The sequence below is a fragment of the Tachysurus vachellii genome, chromosome 2, assembly GCF_030014155.1.
Source record: "Tachysurus vachellii isolate PV-2020 chromosome 2, HZAU_Pvac_v1, whole genome shotgun sequence".
Classification (NCBI taxonomy): Eukaryota; Metazoa; Chordata; class Actinopteri; order Siluriformes; family Bagridae; genus Tachysurus; species Tachysurus vachellii.
Window position 1 is genome coordinate 34,153,142 of NC_083461.1, and position 15,922 is coordinate 34,169,063.

General features: G+C 40.7%; 1 protein-coding gene across 15 annotated transcripts; it reads left to right on the forward strand.

The window, feature by feature from the left end:
* Window positions 1-390: 390 nt before the first annotated feature.
* phf3 (PHD finger protein 3) lies at window positions 391-15,628 on the forward strand. Of its 15 annotated transcripts, none has more exons than XM_060864414.1 (17): window positions 412-546; window positions 706-759; window positions 2,169-2,431; window positions 2,524-2,640; window positions 5,280-6,555; window positions 7,391-7,625; window positions 8,618-8,663; window positions 8,756-8,876; window positions 9,099-9,255; window positions 9,357-9,473; window positions 9,587-9,706; window positions 9,793-9,931; window positions 10,018-10,216; window positions 11,681-11,828; window positions 11,908-11,997; window positions 12,092-12,287; window positions 12,917-15,628. In XM_060864414.1, exons 3-17 carry the CDS (start codon window positions 2,194-2,196, stop codon window positions 15,187-15,189), a joined length of 5,472 nt encoding a protein of 1,823 aa, XP_060720397.1. In that variant the 5' UTR covers window positions 412-546; window positions 706-759; window positions 2,169-2,193; the 3' UTR covers window positions 15,190-15,628. The 15 variants fall into 15 exon arrangements, with proteins under 15 accessions (XP_060720395.1, XP_060720393.1, XP_060720397.1 ...); XM_060864415.1 differs by having other exon boundaries at window positions 2,174-2,431; XM_060864418.1 differs by having other exon boundaries at window positions 2,232-2,431.
* The last annotated feature ends 294 nt before the right edge of the window (window positions 15,629-15,922 follow it).

The following is a 15,922-nucleotide window of genomic DNA, read 5'->3' on the forward strand; positions in this document are numbered from 1 at the left end:
TTCAGTGATTCACGCATGCGCAGTATCAACAGCTCGCACTCTCAGCACAACATGTCTCAGTTCAGTGTACAGGAGTTATATATACTCCGGGATATTAGTTTATTTAGAGTCGGAGGGACTGTCAGGCATGACCGAAAGTGAGTAACTTTAGTAACTTGTGGATCAGCGCTGACTCAAGACGCGAACTGTTTACAACGAATCAGTCCGATTTGGTGAACCGGTTCATCCAGTTCACTAAAAAAGAACCGGTTCAAAAGACCGATTCGTTTACGAACTGCCCGTCACTATTTGACAGTAAATCTGACTCGAGCATTCCTTTATTTCCATACCTAGGCCGGTAGAGGGCGGTGTGCTGACAGTCTGTCCTGAGTGACGCCCTCTACAGGCCAGAAGATGCGTTACAGTTGACTGTGTTGTCTTTCAGTGGAAGAGGGAAGTGCAGGCTGCTTACTGCTAAATCTCATGTGAGAATGATGTAGGCAGCGGGACATGATGTGACTGACATTTCTGACCACCTAAAATATGCGCTGGCTTTTCGACAATAAGGTAATGCTTGTTTTTTTTTTTTAACTGAACCTCGCTAAGTTCCTGTTACAGGGCTGTGTGTCGCGAGGTGGGCGTTAACGCTGCACTGTAACGCGCATACGGCCTTGTTTAGTTCCAGCCTGCGCACAAACAGCGCACTTCACAACTTCATGTTTGTAGCAGGCAGCAGCGCGTTTCCCCGCGTCTCAGACGAATGAACCGCTGAACCACAACGTGAGTTTGTTACGTTTATGAAAGTTGTTGCTGCTTGACCGGTGTATACGCAACTCTAATGAACGGCTGTTGTTATAAACGCTTGTTATTAACATACACAGCTTAGATAATTTAGCTTAGCTTCAAACACGGCCTGTGTGACGCTTTAAAGCTAACTCGCTACTGAACATGGGGTTTGCTAGTACATTTTAAAGGTGGGTAATTTTCAACAAACACATCGGACATTCTAGTGTAATTACTTACAACCCTCTCAGGCTTGCAGGCTATAGTCAGAGTTTGCTAGCTAGCTTTTTAGCACTCGGCTAGTCAGGCCTTCCTCAGCATGCTAGTTCGGATTTGTGTTTTTTTTTAATTCCTACCCGTATTCCGACTAGTCCAAAGTTATACGTCAGTGTTGGCTGACGATTTCACACCTCCTGGATTGTGATTGGCTGTTTGTTTACAGACATGACCTTCCAACCAATCCTAGCACAGAAGGCGGGACTTGCCGGAATAAGGGTGGACGTATGTAATCCTGATAAACACATTACTTTGTGAGGATTCTGTTTAAGGAGTTTCCCCATTTGATGTAGCGTTAATGATTCTTCTTTACTTATTTGTATGATTCGTCTTATATTTATGACAGGGTCACCCTTTAAAGGAGGTCAGAGGATAGTAAGCTAGATAACGTTACAGTAAACAGGCAGCATTCAGATAGGTCACTGAGCAGCAGCATCAGTGTCAGTGGGCTGCTTCTGTATGGAGGGTCACTGATATTTTATATCTAACAATGATTATTATTTGTCTATTCAACTTCAGTAAAAAGTGCATCATGTTCAGATTAATGGTGAAACTCGAGCCTGTTGAAAACACTGCTGTGATGGATAAATGTCCCATTCAGGTTGTATCCACAGTACTATCATCATATAAGTGTATATAATTTTACACGTATAAGTACCTGGTGCTCTGTTGAGTAGAATTTAGTTTATTACATATTTATTACATTGCCTGTGTTTTTTTATTTTACGCAAGAGTTTAAACAAGTATGATATGCTTATACTAGTGGAATACACCGTTTCCACCAGAAAAGACGCGGTGAGTCATTATTGTCGTGTGACGGTTCTTTGACGGCGATTGATGACTTTACAGTTACAACGCCGAACAAATCAGCAGCTCAGGACAGAAGTAATTTGGTCTCCAGGCTGCATGTTCCACTTTTCCACTTCCACTTTTTAGCCTTGAGAATTAGGTTTGCAAGCAAGCAAGGAAAACATAGCCTTGGGTGTCATACAGGTGCTTCTACATGCCTGGTGGGTGACTAATGAATTTGTCATTTTTCCACACCTGCATTATCTGGAAAGGCAGCAGTTAATTTTATTAAAAAAAATATATATATTTTTTTCTCTATCTTCTTCTTTATCCTCTTCTAGAGCAGTCTTAACAGTGGAAGCATTCATGGATATAGTTGGCACATTTAACCATTTGATTCCCAGTGATCAGTTGGAAGACTCTCTGCTCCTCGGCCAGAACTTGGAATGTGAAGCAAGTGATGAGTTTGCATCGAGTAACGACCTGCCAGAAGACTCGCTCAAGAACATGCTCAGTGACAAGGATCCTATGTTTGGATCGGCCAGCTCACAGTTTCATCTCTTGGAAAACGATGAGGCTAACTTTCAGCTCTCCAGCTCATTAGGTGCAAACAGATACTTTTTAGGCAGCAGGGATTAAGGACGTATAAAGGTTTTAAATCCTTATTTATTATTATTCTTATTTTGATTGTTTCAGACCAGGACATGAACGCTTCAGGCTTCAGCCAGACTTGTGCTGAAGGGGACGAGACTCCGGCTAAGTTCCCCAGAGGCAGGAGAAAAGGCACCATTCAGCAACAGAGGAAACAAACCGGTAACGAGAGAGAAAGCATTATCAGTCTGACTTTCTAACAGTTTACTACGGAAATCATGATGTTGTATTCTTCAAAACTACTTGTGCTAAAACAAAATGATTATGGTTAGGTTTATGGCTTGGAATTTTCATGGTAGGATAATCTATCATATCATTATTGTTATGACACCTTTGGGTATAGTTTGTAACAAAATGCAACAAAATGAGCTGATCTCCTTAGTGTTTGTCTTGTTTAGCATATATTTAGAAAGTGGCTCAAAATAAAATCTGTTATGTTGCCAATATTTGTCACAGTGTTACAGAGAGAAAGATTGTGAGGAAAAATTCTCCTAGTGGAGCAGTGTGCAGTGCTGCATAACCAAAAGCAGATACTCGTTTCATTTAGCTCTGACCAGCAATAACACGTTCTTCTGTATGTGTGATAGTTATAGGGCTGGGCGATATGGCTGAAAACTGTATCGCGATATCAGTGTTTCATATCGGTCGATATCGATAATTATTGATATTTTTTAATGACCCATTTAAAATAAGGATCAGGAGAAAAATATATTACATTTAAACATTTTTATTTTAAACTTAACCTTCCTCTGAACATAATCCCCTCAGTTATTAAGACAGAAATATCAACAACCGGGAAAACTCAAATAATTGTAATGTAAACATAAGTGTAAAGTCACAATGAACACTTAACAATTATCTCCTAACACTTAAGGTGCAAAATGAAAGAAAATGTAAGAGATGCTTAATAAAGTGTAATAAAATAGTGCAAAGTGTTAAATATAAACATAGAGAAACCGGAGAATTTAGTCTTGCGTAATTTGCAGACGACACTGGTCTGACTACGGTCAGACTTATAATATCCAAAAAACTGCCATACTGGCGAGCTGACTTTTCCTCTTTTATTTACAATTTCCTCTCTGCACTCATTTTCTGCTTATCGGTCGCCGGTTACTGAAGAGGAATCCAGCACCAGCACGAGACAACAATATGGTGCAACCAAACTTGATACTGTTACATGATTGGCTGTTAGCGTGTCACTCCCTACATTGCTAGGTTACCAGAGAGTAGGGTTGCAAAGGGGCGGAAAGTTTCCGGTAAATTTCCGGAAACTTTTCACGGGAACTTAATCTGGGAAATTTTGGAAATATTCCAAATTGGAAACTTTACGGAAATTTATGGGAATTTACGGGAATTTATGGGAATTTATAGGAATTTATGGGACTTATTTGAAAATATAGGGAAATTTATATAAACTATATCATATACAAACATAAATAAACATTTTGTTTGGTCATAAGCAGACATGCATGCAAGGTAATACAAATTTTAAAAATGACGTCTTGACTTATTTAATTGTAAGTAGAACTTTAATTGATTCTTTTATTGAGTAACACAAAATCATAATAAGCATTATTATGCTTGTAATAAACATAATAAACTTAATAATTGTAATAAACATATTTACCTATGCTTGCTGTAATCTATTCTAATTAGTAAGGTAGTTATTAAGTTTAGGTATTGGGTACAGCTAAGAATGTGGAATAAGGTCATGCAGAATAAGGCATTAATATGTGCTTATTAAGTACTAATAAATAGCCAATATTCTATTAATATTCATGCTAATAAGCAACTAGTTAAATGACCCTAAAATAGTGTTACTGTGCATGTTATTGAAGAATGCAAGTACATGCAGGGGGTTTGGCCTCAATGGCCCTCCAGTAAGCAGGGTGCTGTGTGCAAGTGACCGAGGAATACAGGGTACAAATTCAACTTAAATTGCATTAACTCTTGTTGTTTTAAACAAAATTATGCTGCAATTTAAGCACATTTAAGTTCCTTGTTATAGGCAACGCTGCATTTTTTTAAATTCTCAGTTTATTTCCATATATTCCCGTTAATTCCCATGGAAAGTTTCCAGCCTTGAAAATTCCCGGAATTTTGCAACCCTACCAGAGAGTGGGTGCGTTTGTTAATGCAACCAAACTTGGTTCGCAACCTCTGTTTTCTTCTGACGAAGGATAAAAAATATCGGAACGTTTTATCGAACACATTTTTTATTAATATCGATCACGTGTCTATCGCGATACACCTTGTCACTGTTTTATCGCCCAGCCCTAGATAATTACAAATACGCTATGAGCAAAGACGGACATATCAGTGTAACTTGTTTAAAGCAGTAGCCGATTAGGGTTTTTCAGTGCACCCATATCATGGTGGTTGTGGTTATAGCAGTATGATTGAAGCGGAGTCCAGCGAGAGTTGTGATATCCAGCCAAAAGGAACATGATTGGGTAAAAAATTAACCAGTAAACCCATCATACACTGTAACTAACCCTGAAACTGTGACACAGTGACTCTGTAAACACTACATTATTTGTTCTGAAAGGATATTTAACTCTGTAATAACATATGTCTCAGCAATGACCTGCTTTTGGTTGCAAAATGATAGCGCTTGTTTTTAAACTGTAATATGGATGTAATATGGTAAAATTTTCTGCAATAATATATTTGCTTGGGTTGGGTTTCATTACAGAGCCGTTCAATTTACAGTATATAAACTTTATACATGAGAAGGTGGATTTTGATTGTCAACTGGTTCACACTTATCATAATAGTTTTTTATTTTTGTCTTTTCTAAGCCTTTTCGTCCAGAGGCCGCGGTAGAGGTGGACAGACAAGGCGCCCTGGTCCATTTAAAGGAGTTTCCACTGAATCTCAGATATCCGGACTAAAGGATGCCGAAGAACCAGGATCCAGTAGCATCTCAATAGTGGAGATGCACACGGAGAAACGGGAAGCCTTATTGAGCCGCCGGTATAACGTGCATGAAGTTGACCCATCGATGAATCCTGTGGTCGTGTTGAGGCGTTTAACAGTCACAGTAGGGGGCTATAAAATTGAACTGCTGCCTGGACCTTCTCACACTTCTGGATCATTTAATACAAACGCTATTCAGTCTCTGAGCTTCCAGGACGATCCCATGGCCACAGAAAGCAATGGGTTTGCTCTGGGAGAGGCCCAGACTGTTGAAGTGCATTCAGCCCCAGAGGTTGTTGAAGAGCTTAAGGTCACCGAACATGGAGCTGATAAAACGCCTACGGATTTAGGGCCATATGTAAATCCGAATGAAGTGCAACACACTAACGGTGCGACAGAAGTAACCACGGACACCAAAGCTGTTGACCAAACCGAGGCAGAAAAGCCAGCTAATGATGACAAATCGGAAAGAAAAAATGTCAAAACGGATAAAATCCACCCTAAAAAGCTCCTGAAACCCAAGCAGGCACTGGCTATATCCAAAAACAAGCACCTCAGCGGAACAGCTATCCTGCAGAAGGGGTCCAAGCTTCACAAACTACAAGATAAAAAGGTGGAAAAAACTACACTGGAAAATCAACAACACATCAAAGCCAAGCCAAACAGCATAGGCCTAAAACAGCCAGCTTTGTCTCTCAAACCCAAACAAGCCTTGAAACCACAAAAGGAGCAAGTCTGTGATCCGGCGAAGCACAGTGCCAGCCCCTCTGTTCCACGCTCTCCCACAAGAAACAGAAAGGTGTCCTCGGATTCCAGTCCTGGTACAAAAGTAGTTATGAATAAATCTCCTTCTTCAGCAAAGAAGCCACAAAATCCATCACCAGCAGCAGTCAAACAGAGTCAGTCAGTGAAAGATGGCCCAGTAGAAGAAGAACAGGAGAAAACAAAAATCAAGAGACCAGAAAAGATCTTGCAGAGACAGAGAAGCCGAAGCAGCAGAAGCATATCTATAGATGAACCTCAGTTATTCATCCCTGATAACGCTCCTGTGGTGAAAAAGGTGTCTGCAGACGGGGATCCTACACCTGCTTCTGAAAACGAGACAGCATGGGATTCAAACAAACAATGTGGATTATGTAGTAAACCACACAGCAATAGGTATGTTTCTTTTCAACCTGACATCATCAAGTTAAACGTTTTAAGTAGAATTTAGGTTGTCACAAACAAGCTCACTGCATGAATCACTATCAGCCTCCCTAACGTTGCCTTCATAGAAACTGCTCCCAGAACACTATTTTACACTAGTGTGTGTAGGGTGTTTTCCCTGCTCGAACATAAGCTGATCCAGCCAGTCAGCTAAAGCCAGCAAAACACGAAATGTGCAAGGGTTAGTCTAGGTCTTATTGCGTAAAGATTAAAGGTGGGGTGCACAATGTTTGAAAAATGCTTAAGAAAACCGAGTAAGGCCGACTAACAAAACAAACGTGTAGCCAATGAGCAGAAAGGGGCGTGTCTTGTCAATATGCGGCGGAGAGTGTGTTCGGTGCGCATGTCTGACATTAGCAGAAAGCGATTGAAACATTGACATGGCGGATACCTGCCGTTACCTCTGCCTCGGGTGCTAGGTGTTGAACGTTGTGTTCCGCTTGAAACGGAGCAACACACAGTACTACAAAAACACATTTGACCTGTATTACCATAGTATTACTCATTAAGTTCATTTATTGATAAAAAATATCCAGCTGCCCCAGCAGGTTCCGCCATAATAGTTACCTGGGTTGCGTATGTATATGTGGGGCGGAGCTATCAAAACAGGGGTGACTCCCATTTGGGTTAGGGGCGTGTTTGTTTAGGTGATTTCAAATGTCAACATTGGCTTTCAAACATCGTGCACCCCGCCTTTAAGACCATACATCTAACATGATAACATATTAAATGACTTCGCAGGACAGTGCATTACGTAACAGTAAGTGTATTTATTTATTTTTTTTAGATTCATGGTAGGCTGTGGGCGCTGTGATGACTGGTTCCATGGAGACTGTATAGGATTGGACCTGGCTAAAGTGCAACAAATGGAAAAGGATGACCAGGAGTTTGTCTGTCTTAAATGCTGTGCTGATGAAGGGGGGAAAGGTAACACTGAGAATACAGACAACAATTCAGCAACAGATCAGAAACAGGAACCCGTAGCATCAGTCACGGCTGGCGGAATCCGGCCTTTTAGGAAGGTAAGACTCCCGTTTCTGGTTTAAAGTCAGTCGTTTCTTCAGTCAAATATTTTCTCCGCTTTTGAATAAAAACATTATTATTTGTTTTAAACATTTGTCTGTATGTAGCAGCCAGATTTGGTCCAATTAGAACCTTGATTAGACATGGGTCTGATGTCCAACACCTGGGAGATTTTACTTCCTTTTTCCTTAAAATATTTTTTTTGATGCCTCCTGGCACTGTAGGGCTCCTAGTTTGGATAAGATGACACTTTAAATGATCAAGAGTCTAATAATAGGCAACATCATTGTGTTGTGTGTCAGTGAAATAAATCCATCGTTCAGCCAGCCGGCAGTTTGCTCAGGACATTTAGGCTACGACCTGAGCCGATGTGAGCCAGCGACCTGACCGGGTCGCAGGGCAGGTATCATACTACACATGCCTTCAACTGTGTTTAAGGAAGATAGCATGTAATACTCTGCTTCAGAGACACCGTGCCCCGTGGACAGCTTGTAAACTGACTCTGCAGAGCCGAACAGCCCGTTTGCTAACGGATTATAACGGAGAGAAGCCGTTCTGATTCACCGTGGCTCTGTTTTCGCTTTTGTTCTAAAACATTAGCAAATGAATGACGGATGTGATTTTTCACACCAATACTGAACAAAATAACATTATCAATAGGGTTTAAGTGATTTAAAAAAAAAACAAACATTTGGATTAATATCTGCCATGAGGTGTTCCATTAAAGATTTTAAAGTGATATTATGGGGGCATATTAGCATGACCCCATTTAAAGTGGTACTGATTTTACCCTCATGCGTCATGTTTTGTTAGTCTTCGTATATACACATGTATATTTTATAAGCATAAGCCCATAAAGGCATTAAGGGATTTCTTTGCTTTTGCTTATGTTAGAATCTGTTTTTTTTATTGACCACATTTGTCTGGACAGTATTTAAGTATTGCAAATGGGATGAGAAACAACAGTGTAATTATTGTCACTTTAAACCAGGACTCAGGAGAAAGACGATCAGCAGTGGATTCAGCACTGAAATCTGGTAAGATTGTTATTTCTGTTGCATAAGATGAAAAACATGCACGAGCAATCATCTGAAATTCATTAAATATGCGTTTGGTTTCGTTTTCTCAGGGTCAACTGTGAAGCATGAGGTGAAGAAGGCTAAAATTTCTCTTCCAAGCTTAAAGAAACCATCTACTGGACAAATCAGGAGGAGTGTCCGTGATTCACTAGAAGAGATTCTATTGAAAAGGTATAGAATGTATGAACACCCTAACCTTTTATTTTCCTTTGTACAGGTATTCAAGTTGTGATCAGTGACATCACTGATCATTTGATTCAGATGATATTTTGAAGAATGACAACGTGGTAGTGTATTTAGTCATTGTTGCGTGGTGTTACAATGTATTGTGACATACTCTTATTTAATCCATTATTAAACCAATAATTTGTTTTCATTATCCATGTCTCAAAGGCTGAAGGAATCAGACTTGAAGGTTTCAAAGGAGAAGCCAGCAGAATTGGCGAAACGGACAGAAAAAGAGCTTTTTGCCCTCTTCCAAGGTGTCGACAGCAAGTACAAGAACAAATACCGAAGCTTGATGTTCAATCTCAGAGACACAAAGAATAATGTAAGAGTTTTTTTTTATTTTTATTTCAATCCTTATTTCCGGTCCTGTGTTGCTGAACAGAGGTTGACAATAAGTAAACACACATGCACAACCTTTTCCAGGTGTTATTCAAACGTGTTCTCAAGGGAGAGATTCCACCTAGAGCTTTAGTCCGTATGAGTGCAGAAGAACTAGCCTCCAAGGAACTGGCTGCTTGGCGACAGCGGGAGAACCGACATGTAATTAACACACAAATACAGGATCATACTTTTGGATTAAAAATGTGTCCAGTATTTGAAAAATTTCCAGCATTTTGATATCAGCTGTCTTTCACTACCAATCCTATTTGCAGACAATTGAAATGATCGAGAAAGAACAACGGGAAGCAGAGAGACGACCAGTCACCAAAATCACACACAAAGGGGAGATTGAAATTGAGAACCAAGAACCTGCAAAAGCCCCCGAGGCATTAGTAAGACTGAATAAGCTGCTTCTTTGTCCAGTCGTCAAGCCCCATGTCCGAGTTATAGTAAAACATGTCTAACTTTTTTTTCCCAGCCTGATCCTGTCCCTGATGTTGTTGAGGCGTCTGAGGAAAAAACTACAGAATCAAAGGCAGAAAGCCCCAAGAAAGTTAAAGACACAACAAGCTTGCATAAGTCTCATCTTTTTGATCTTTACTGCAAGATCTGCACAGGTAGCATGTTTAAACCTTTAAAATATTGACTTGTTATTGATTAAAAAAAAAGTAATTAATTACAACGCTTTTTTTTTACCTGCAAGGACGAATGGCTCCACCAGTGGAGGAGGCAACCACTAAGGCTGTCAAAGTGGCCACGACTGTAATTAGAAGGCAGTCCACAATTACAGAAGGAGATAGCCGTGAATCCACACCCATATCTCCACCTATTGCTTCATCAGCCCTGGTGGATGACTTGTCTTTGAGAGCGATGGAAGAAGGCCTTCTTAACTTTCCTGCAAGGTACAAATGATGAGTGCTTAAGTGAAGCACCTTCAGACTGAATGTTCCGTGTGTGAACCTTTAATATTTAATGCAGAGATCATTGTTAAAAATCTAATTTTGATGTTTAGAGGCTTCACCAGTAGGGTTGCAAAATTCCAGGAATTTTCAAGGCTGGAAACTTTCCTTGGGAATTAACGGGAATATATGGAAATAAACTGGGAATTTGAAAAAAAAATGCAGTTTCCTATAACAAGGAACTTAAATGTACATAATTGTGTTTAAAACAATAAGATTTAATGCAATTTAAGTTGAATTTGTACCCTGTATTCCTCGGTCACTTGCACACAGCACACTGCTTACTGGAGGGCCATTGAGGCCAAATCCCCTGCATGTACTTGCATTCTTCCATAACATGCACAGTAACACTTTATTTTAGGGTCATTTAACTAGATGCTTATTAGCATCAATATAAATAGAATATTGGCTATTTATTAGTACTTATTAAGCACATATTATTGCCTTATCCTACATTCTTAATTGTACCCAATACCTAAACTTAATAACTACCTTACTAACTCTTAATAAGCAGTAAATTAGGAGTGTTACACGTACACAGATAATTTGATGACCCTCCCTCACACACACTCGCTTGAGAAAAAATGCTTCATTTTACATTTTGATTGGGACCTTTTTAGAAGGGCAAGGGTGCTTTCATTTTACAGCAATCATAGGGAAATATGTTTATTACAGCCATTACGTTTATTATGTTTATTACAAGCATAATAATGTTTATTATGCTTTTGTGTTACTCAATGAAATAATCAATTAAAGGTCTACTTAAAATTAAATAAGTCAAGACGACATTTTTAAAATTTGTATTACCTTGCATGCATGTTTGCTTATGACCAATCAAAATGTTTATTTATGTTTGTATATGATATAGTTTATAAAAATTTCCCTATATTTCCAAATAATTCCCATAAATTCCTGTAAATTTCCATAAATTCCCATAAATTCCCATAAAGTTTCCAATTTGGAATATTTCCAAAATTCCCCAGATTAAGTTCCTGTGGAAAGTTTCCGGAAATTTACCGGAAATTTATCGGAAACTTTCCGCCCCTTTGCAACCCTATTCACCAGTTCGTGTCTTGAACTCTTGATTCTTAGACTACCATAGACTATAGCTGCTGTTAGGTGCACATGTATCTGGGCAATTGACTCCACTGTAAATTTTTGCTAAGGCTTTTTGAGTACATTACTGGAACCATTGATCTGCAATTTTCTAGAAGAATTTTCTGGCTTGGCAGAGTATATGCATAAGTCATTCATTAGCAGCCTGTAAGCAAACAGAATTTAGTGTGTAAATACATATGGCCCCAAGTAGGCAATTGCCTGGCACAGTATTTTGTTTTATGCTAGGTTTTATGATATCATGGCTTCCAGGAAATTTCACGATGTAATTAAGGCACTGATTCTTTCCAGGTTGGAAAGTGCAAGCAATAAAGAAGATACAGCTGCATTCCTCTCTGGTTTAGAAACTCTGTGGAATGGATATATAGACATGCCATCTGTAGCTCGGTACTTTACAAAAGCTTACCCAGTCTCTGGAACTTTGGACCATCTAACTGAGGTAAGTGTCATTATGAAACCAGCCATTCTGACATTTGAATTTAAGGCAAGCTTTAACTTCATTCGTGTTTACATTGCAGGATCTGCCAGACACAATCCAGGTTGGTGGAAGGATCTCTCCCCAAACCGTCTGGGACTATGTGGAGAAAATCCGTGCTTCTGGTACAAAGGTGAGAATGATTTGCTTGCTGTACATGTTATATGAATATATATGAATAAATAAATTCCACATCTTATGGTTTGCTGTTGTCTCTGCTCCCTCAGGAAATATGTGTAATTCGCTTCAGCCCAGACACAGAGGAAGACGAGATCTCGTACACTTTGCTGTATGCCTATTTCAGTAGTCGCAGACGATACGGTGTTGTTGCCAACAACCGCAAACAAGTTAAAGATATGTATCTCATCCCTCTTGGCTCCACTGAAAAAATCCCACATCAGATTGTTCCGTTTGATGGCCCCGGTAAGACCTGATTTACTAATGACTCTTTTGACTACAAAGAGTTTCTTTTTTTTCATGATTGAATCATTTGGGGGGGGCACGGTGGCTTAGTGGTTAGCACGTTCGCCTCACACCTCCAGGGTTGGGGGTTCGATTCCCGCCTCCGCCTTGTGTGTGTGGAGTTTGCATGTTCTCCCCGTGCCTCGGGGGTTTCCTCCGGGTACTCCGGTTTCCTCCCCCGGTCCAAAGACATGCATGGTAGGTTGATTGGCATCTCTGGAAAATTGTCCGTAGTGTGTGATTGCGTGAGTGAATGAGAGTGTGTGTGAGAGTGTGTGTATGTGCCCTGCGATGGGTTGGCACTCCGTCCAGGGTGTATCCTGCCTTGATGCCCGATGACGCCTGAGATAGGCACAGGCTCCCCGTGACCCGAGGTAGTTCGGATAAGCGGTAGAAAATGAATGAATGAATGAATGAATGAATGAATGAATCATTTGGTACCAAAGGAAACTCAGGAATGAACTAGGTTAATGCAGCATATAATTAATTTTTAATTAGTTTTCAAAATATACAAATAAAACCTAATATTGCCCTGCATTCAACCATACATTTCATTCTAAGATCAATTTTTTTCTGATAATTTGTAACAGGTTTAGAGACTAACCGAACAAACCTTCTCCTGGGACTAATCATTCGCCAGAGGCCCAAGAGGGACTTCGGGGTCCTCCTACCAAGTGAGGCTAATGAACCTACAAATTTCTTGGTGGAGACCAAACCACAGGTAGAACCTATTCAGAAACCTGTTGTGGCCCGAGATGAGGAAAGAGACTTTGTAAACACTCTTGGGAGGATGCAGAAAAAAGACAGTGTAAATCTTAGCAAATCTACAGTGACTGAATCTCGGTTAGATATCGAGGATGAGGAAAATGTCTCATTGCGTTTCCTCCCTGGCGTGCTAAAGCAGCCCACATCTGAGAAGGCTAAACCAGCGGATGATGCTATGAAAACTATGGCCAGTAATGCAGTCAGTCAGACATCTAGCTCTGATGGGGACACCTCAGGACGTGTCACTCTTAAAACACCCACCACCCCCAGACTGGACCGTTTCATTATTAAAAAGAAAGATCCGAAATCTGTCGAGAAACTAGAACAATCTAGCTCAAATGCAGAGGTCATGAGTTCACCAGATAAAGAAAAAGAAGCTGGACTGCAGAGTGGAGTTTTGTTATCTCTTAAGGATAAACCAGGAGATGTATCAACAGAGACTTTCCTCTCTAGCCTCTCCACAATACAGCCTAAGACTGACCATAACAGCACTGAAACAATAAGAGATACCACACCACCAAGCACACAGACCAAACAAGACATAAACCTAAGTCCTGTATCCACTTCAGTTGCATCAACAGTTGCCACTAATGATACCACTGATGATGTTTCCAAGCACAAAACTGTGAAAACTCCTACTAAGATATTAAAACTATCCACAACTGGCATTATCACTGTCAAAAAGATTGATGCGACTGAACTTGTTAATACCAAGCAGTTGTCTTTGAATAAAGACATCCCACAACCAAAAGTCGCTCAGTCTACATTTTCAGACCAGTCATCAGTTACCCAGTCTGCACCTTCAGACCCGTTGTCAGTTACCCAGTCTGCACCTTCAGACCTGTCCTCAGTTACCCAGTCTGCACCTTCAGACCTGTCCTCAGTTACCCAGTCTGCACCTTCAGACCCGTTGTCAGTTACCCAGTCTGCACCTTCAGACCTGTCCTCAGTTACCCAGTCTGCACCTTCAGACTCGCCCTCAGTTACCCAGTCTGCACCTTCAGACTCGTCCTCAGTTCCCCAGTCTGCACCTTCAGACCCTTCATCGGTTCCCCAGTCTGCACCTTCAGACCCTTCATCAGTTACCCAGTCTGCACCTTCAGACCCTTCATCAGTTCCCCAGTCTGCACCTTCAGACCCTTCATCAGTTCCCCAGTCTGCACCTTCAGACCCTTCATCAGTTCCCCAGTCTGCACCTTCAGATCAGTCATCAGTTTCCCAGTCTGCACCTTCGCAACCATCAGCAACAACAGAGTCTGAACAGCCAAAGTCAGAGTTTAAAGCTGTTGAAGAAATCCAGACCATCACCACTATTTCCTCGTCTGGAAAAAACGAAGCTCTCAAGCAGTCAAGGCAACGTCTTTTAAGTCCCAGTCCTTTTAATACTGCGGGTCATGGGCCTGTGCCAGCTACATTTCCTCCTTATCACACCGCAACAGTTGACCATGCTTACCATCCAGGACCGGTGCCCACCTACCCACCCCAGTCTAACCCTGCACCGTTTATACCCCTGCATCAGCAAGCCCCTCCGCTGTTTAGCTACCCGCCACCTCCACTTCTTCCAATGATGTTCCCCCAGAGTGATCCTCAAAATCAAATACATGCCCCACCTTGGGCTCAGACAGTGCCTCCTCCGGCATGTTTTCCACAGCCTGTCCCAGATGTAGTCACTGGGCCCCCACAGTCATATACAATGCCAAGATTCCCTGATTCCTCCATGCTGAATCTGCCACCCTTGAACAAGAGTGATCAGGGCTCTGAGCTTTGGGACAGGAAGTCCAGGCCATTGGCTGATCATTTCAAAAAGGATGACCGAGACCACTATGGGAGGTACAGGCACAAGAGCCAACATTACGAGCGAGAGAGGCACAAGGCCAGAAGCCGGAGTCAGAGCCGGAGCCGAAGCAAGAGCAGGAGTCGCAGCAGGAGCCGAAGCCGAAGCAGGCACAGACACAAGAGCAAGCACTCGCGAGAGGACAGGCATGGGGAGAGGAGGAAAGAGAGACATCACAGCAGTCACCACAGGGACAGGGACAAACATAGACGGGACTCTGATCATGAAAAACACCGGAGAGACTCAAGAGATACACACTCATGATGTTCATGCTCAACCTAGATACACTCATTCAACATTGTTGTCCAGACATGTTCATTTGTATTTACTGGATAGTAAAACATTATTTATAACATTTAAAAGCCTTTTATGAGGGCAATTTTAAATTTTTAGTTAGTTTGGATTAAACACCATTTGTTTCAACGTTTAATTAACATAACCTACTGTCTCAGTCAGAACCAGATTTTCATGTTATGAATGAAAAATGAATGCCAAGAAGAATAAGAAAACAAAATGTAAGTTCCTCAGCATTTTTAAAATATCTTACAGCATTTTCTATTTGCATTAAATGACAATGTGTGTACATTTTGGCTTATCAAACAGTAGAGATATGATGCTCTCTGCACATTGTGTTTATGTACAGTTCATAAAATCTTTTTATTGTTGGTTAAATAAGAATAAACCAGTCTTTTATTAAAAACCCCAGGGAAGTAGCTTGCAGTTAATTTTTAAATATACAAGTGAACACAATTTATTTTTATATTGTCATAGTGTTAGTACCTTTTTTTCCAGAATTGATTTGAGCATGACAGTAAAACCTTTGAGATTACCATTTAAATTTGTAACCCTGATGTGAGAAGCAGCCTCTTTGGTATCTTATTTGCCATTATGTCTCGTCTTTCATTCTTACTTCCCGACAGTCAAACACTTTCAACCTATAAAACATCAGTTATTCAAACAGAGCCTTTTTAACAAACGACCATGTACGCTTTATACC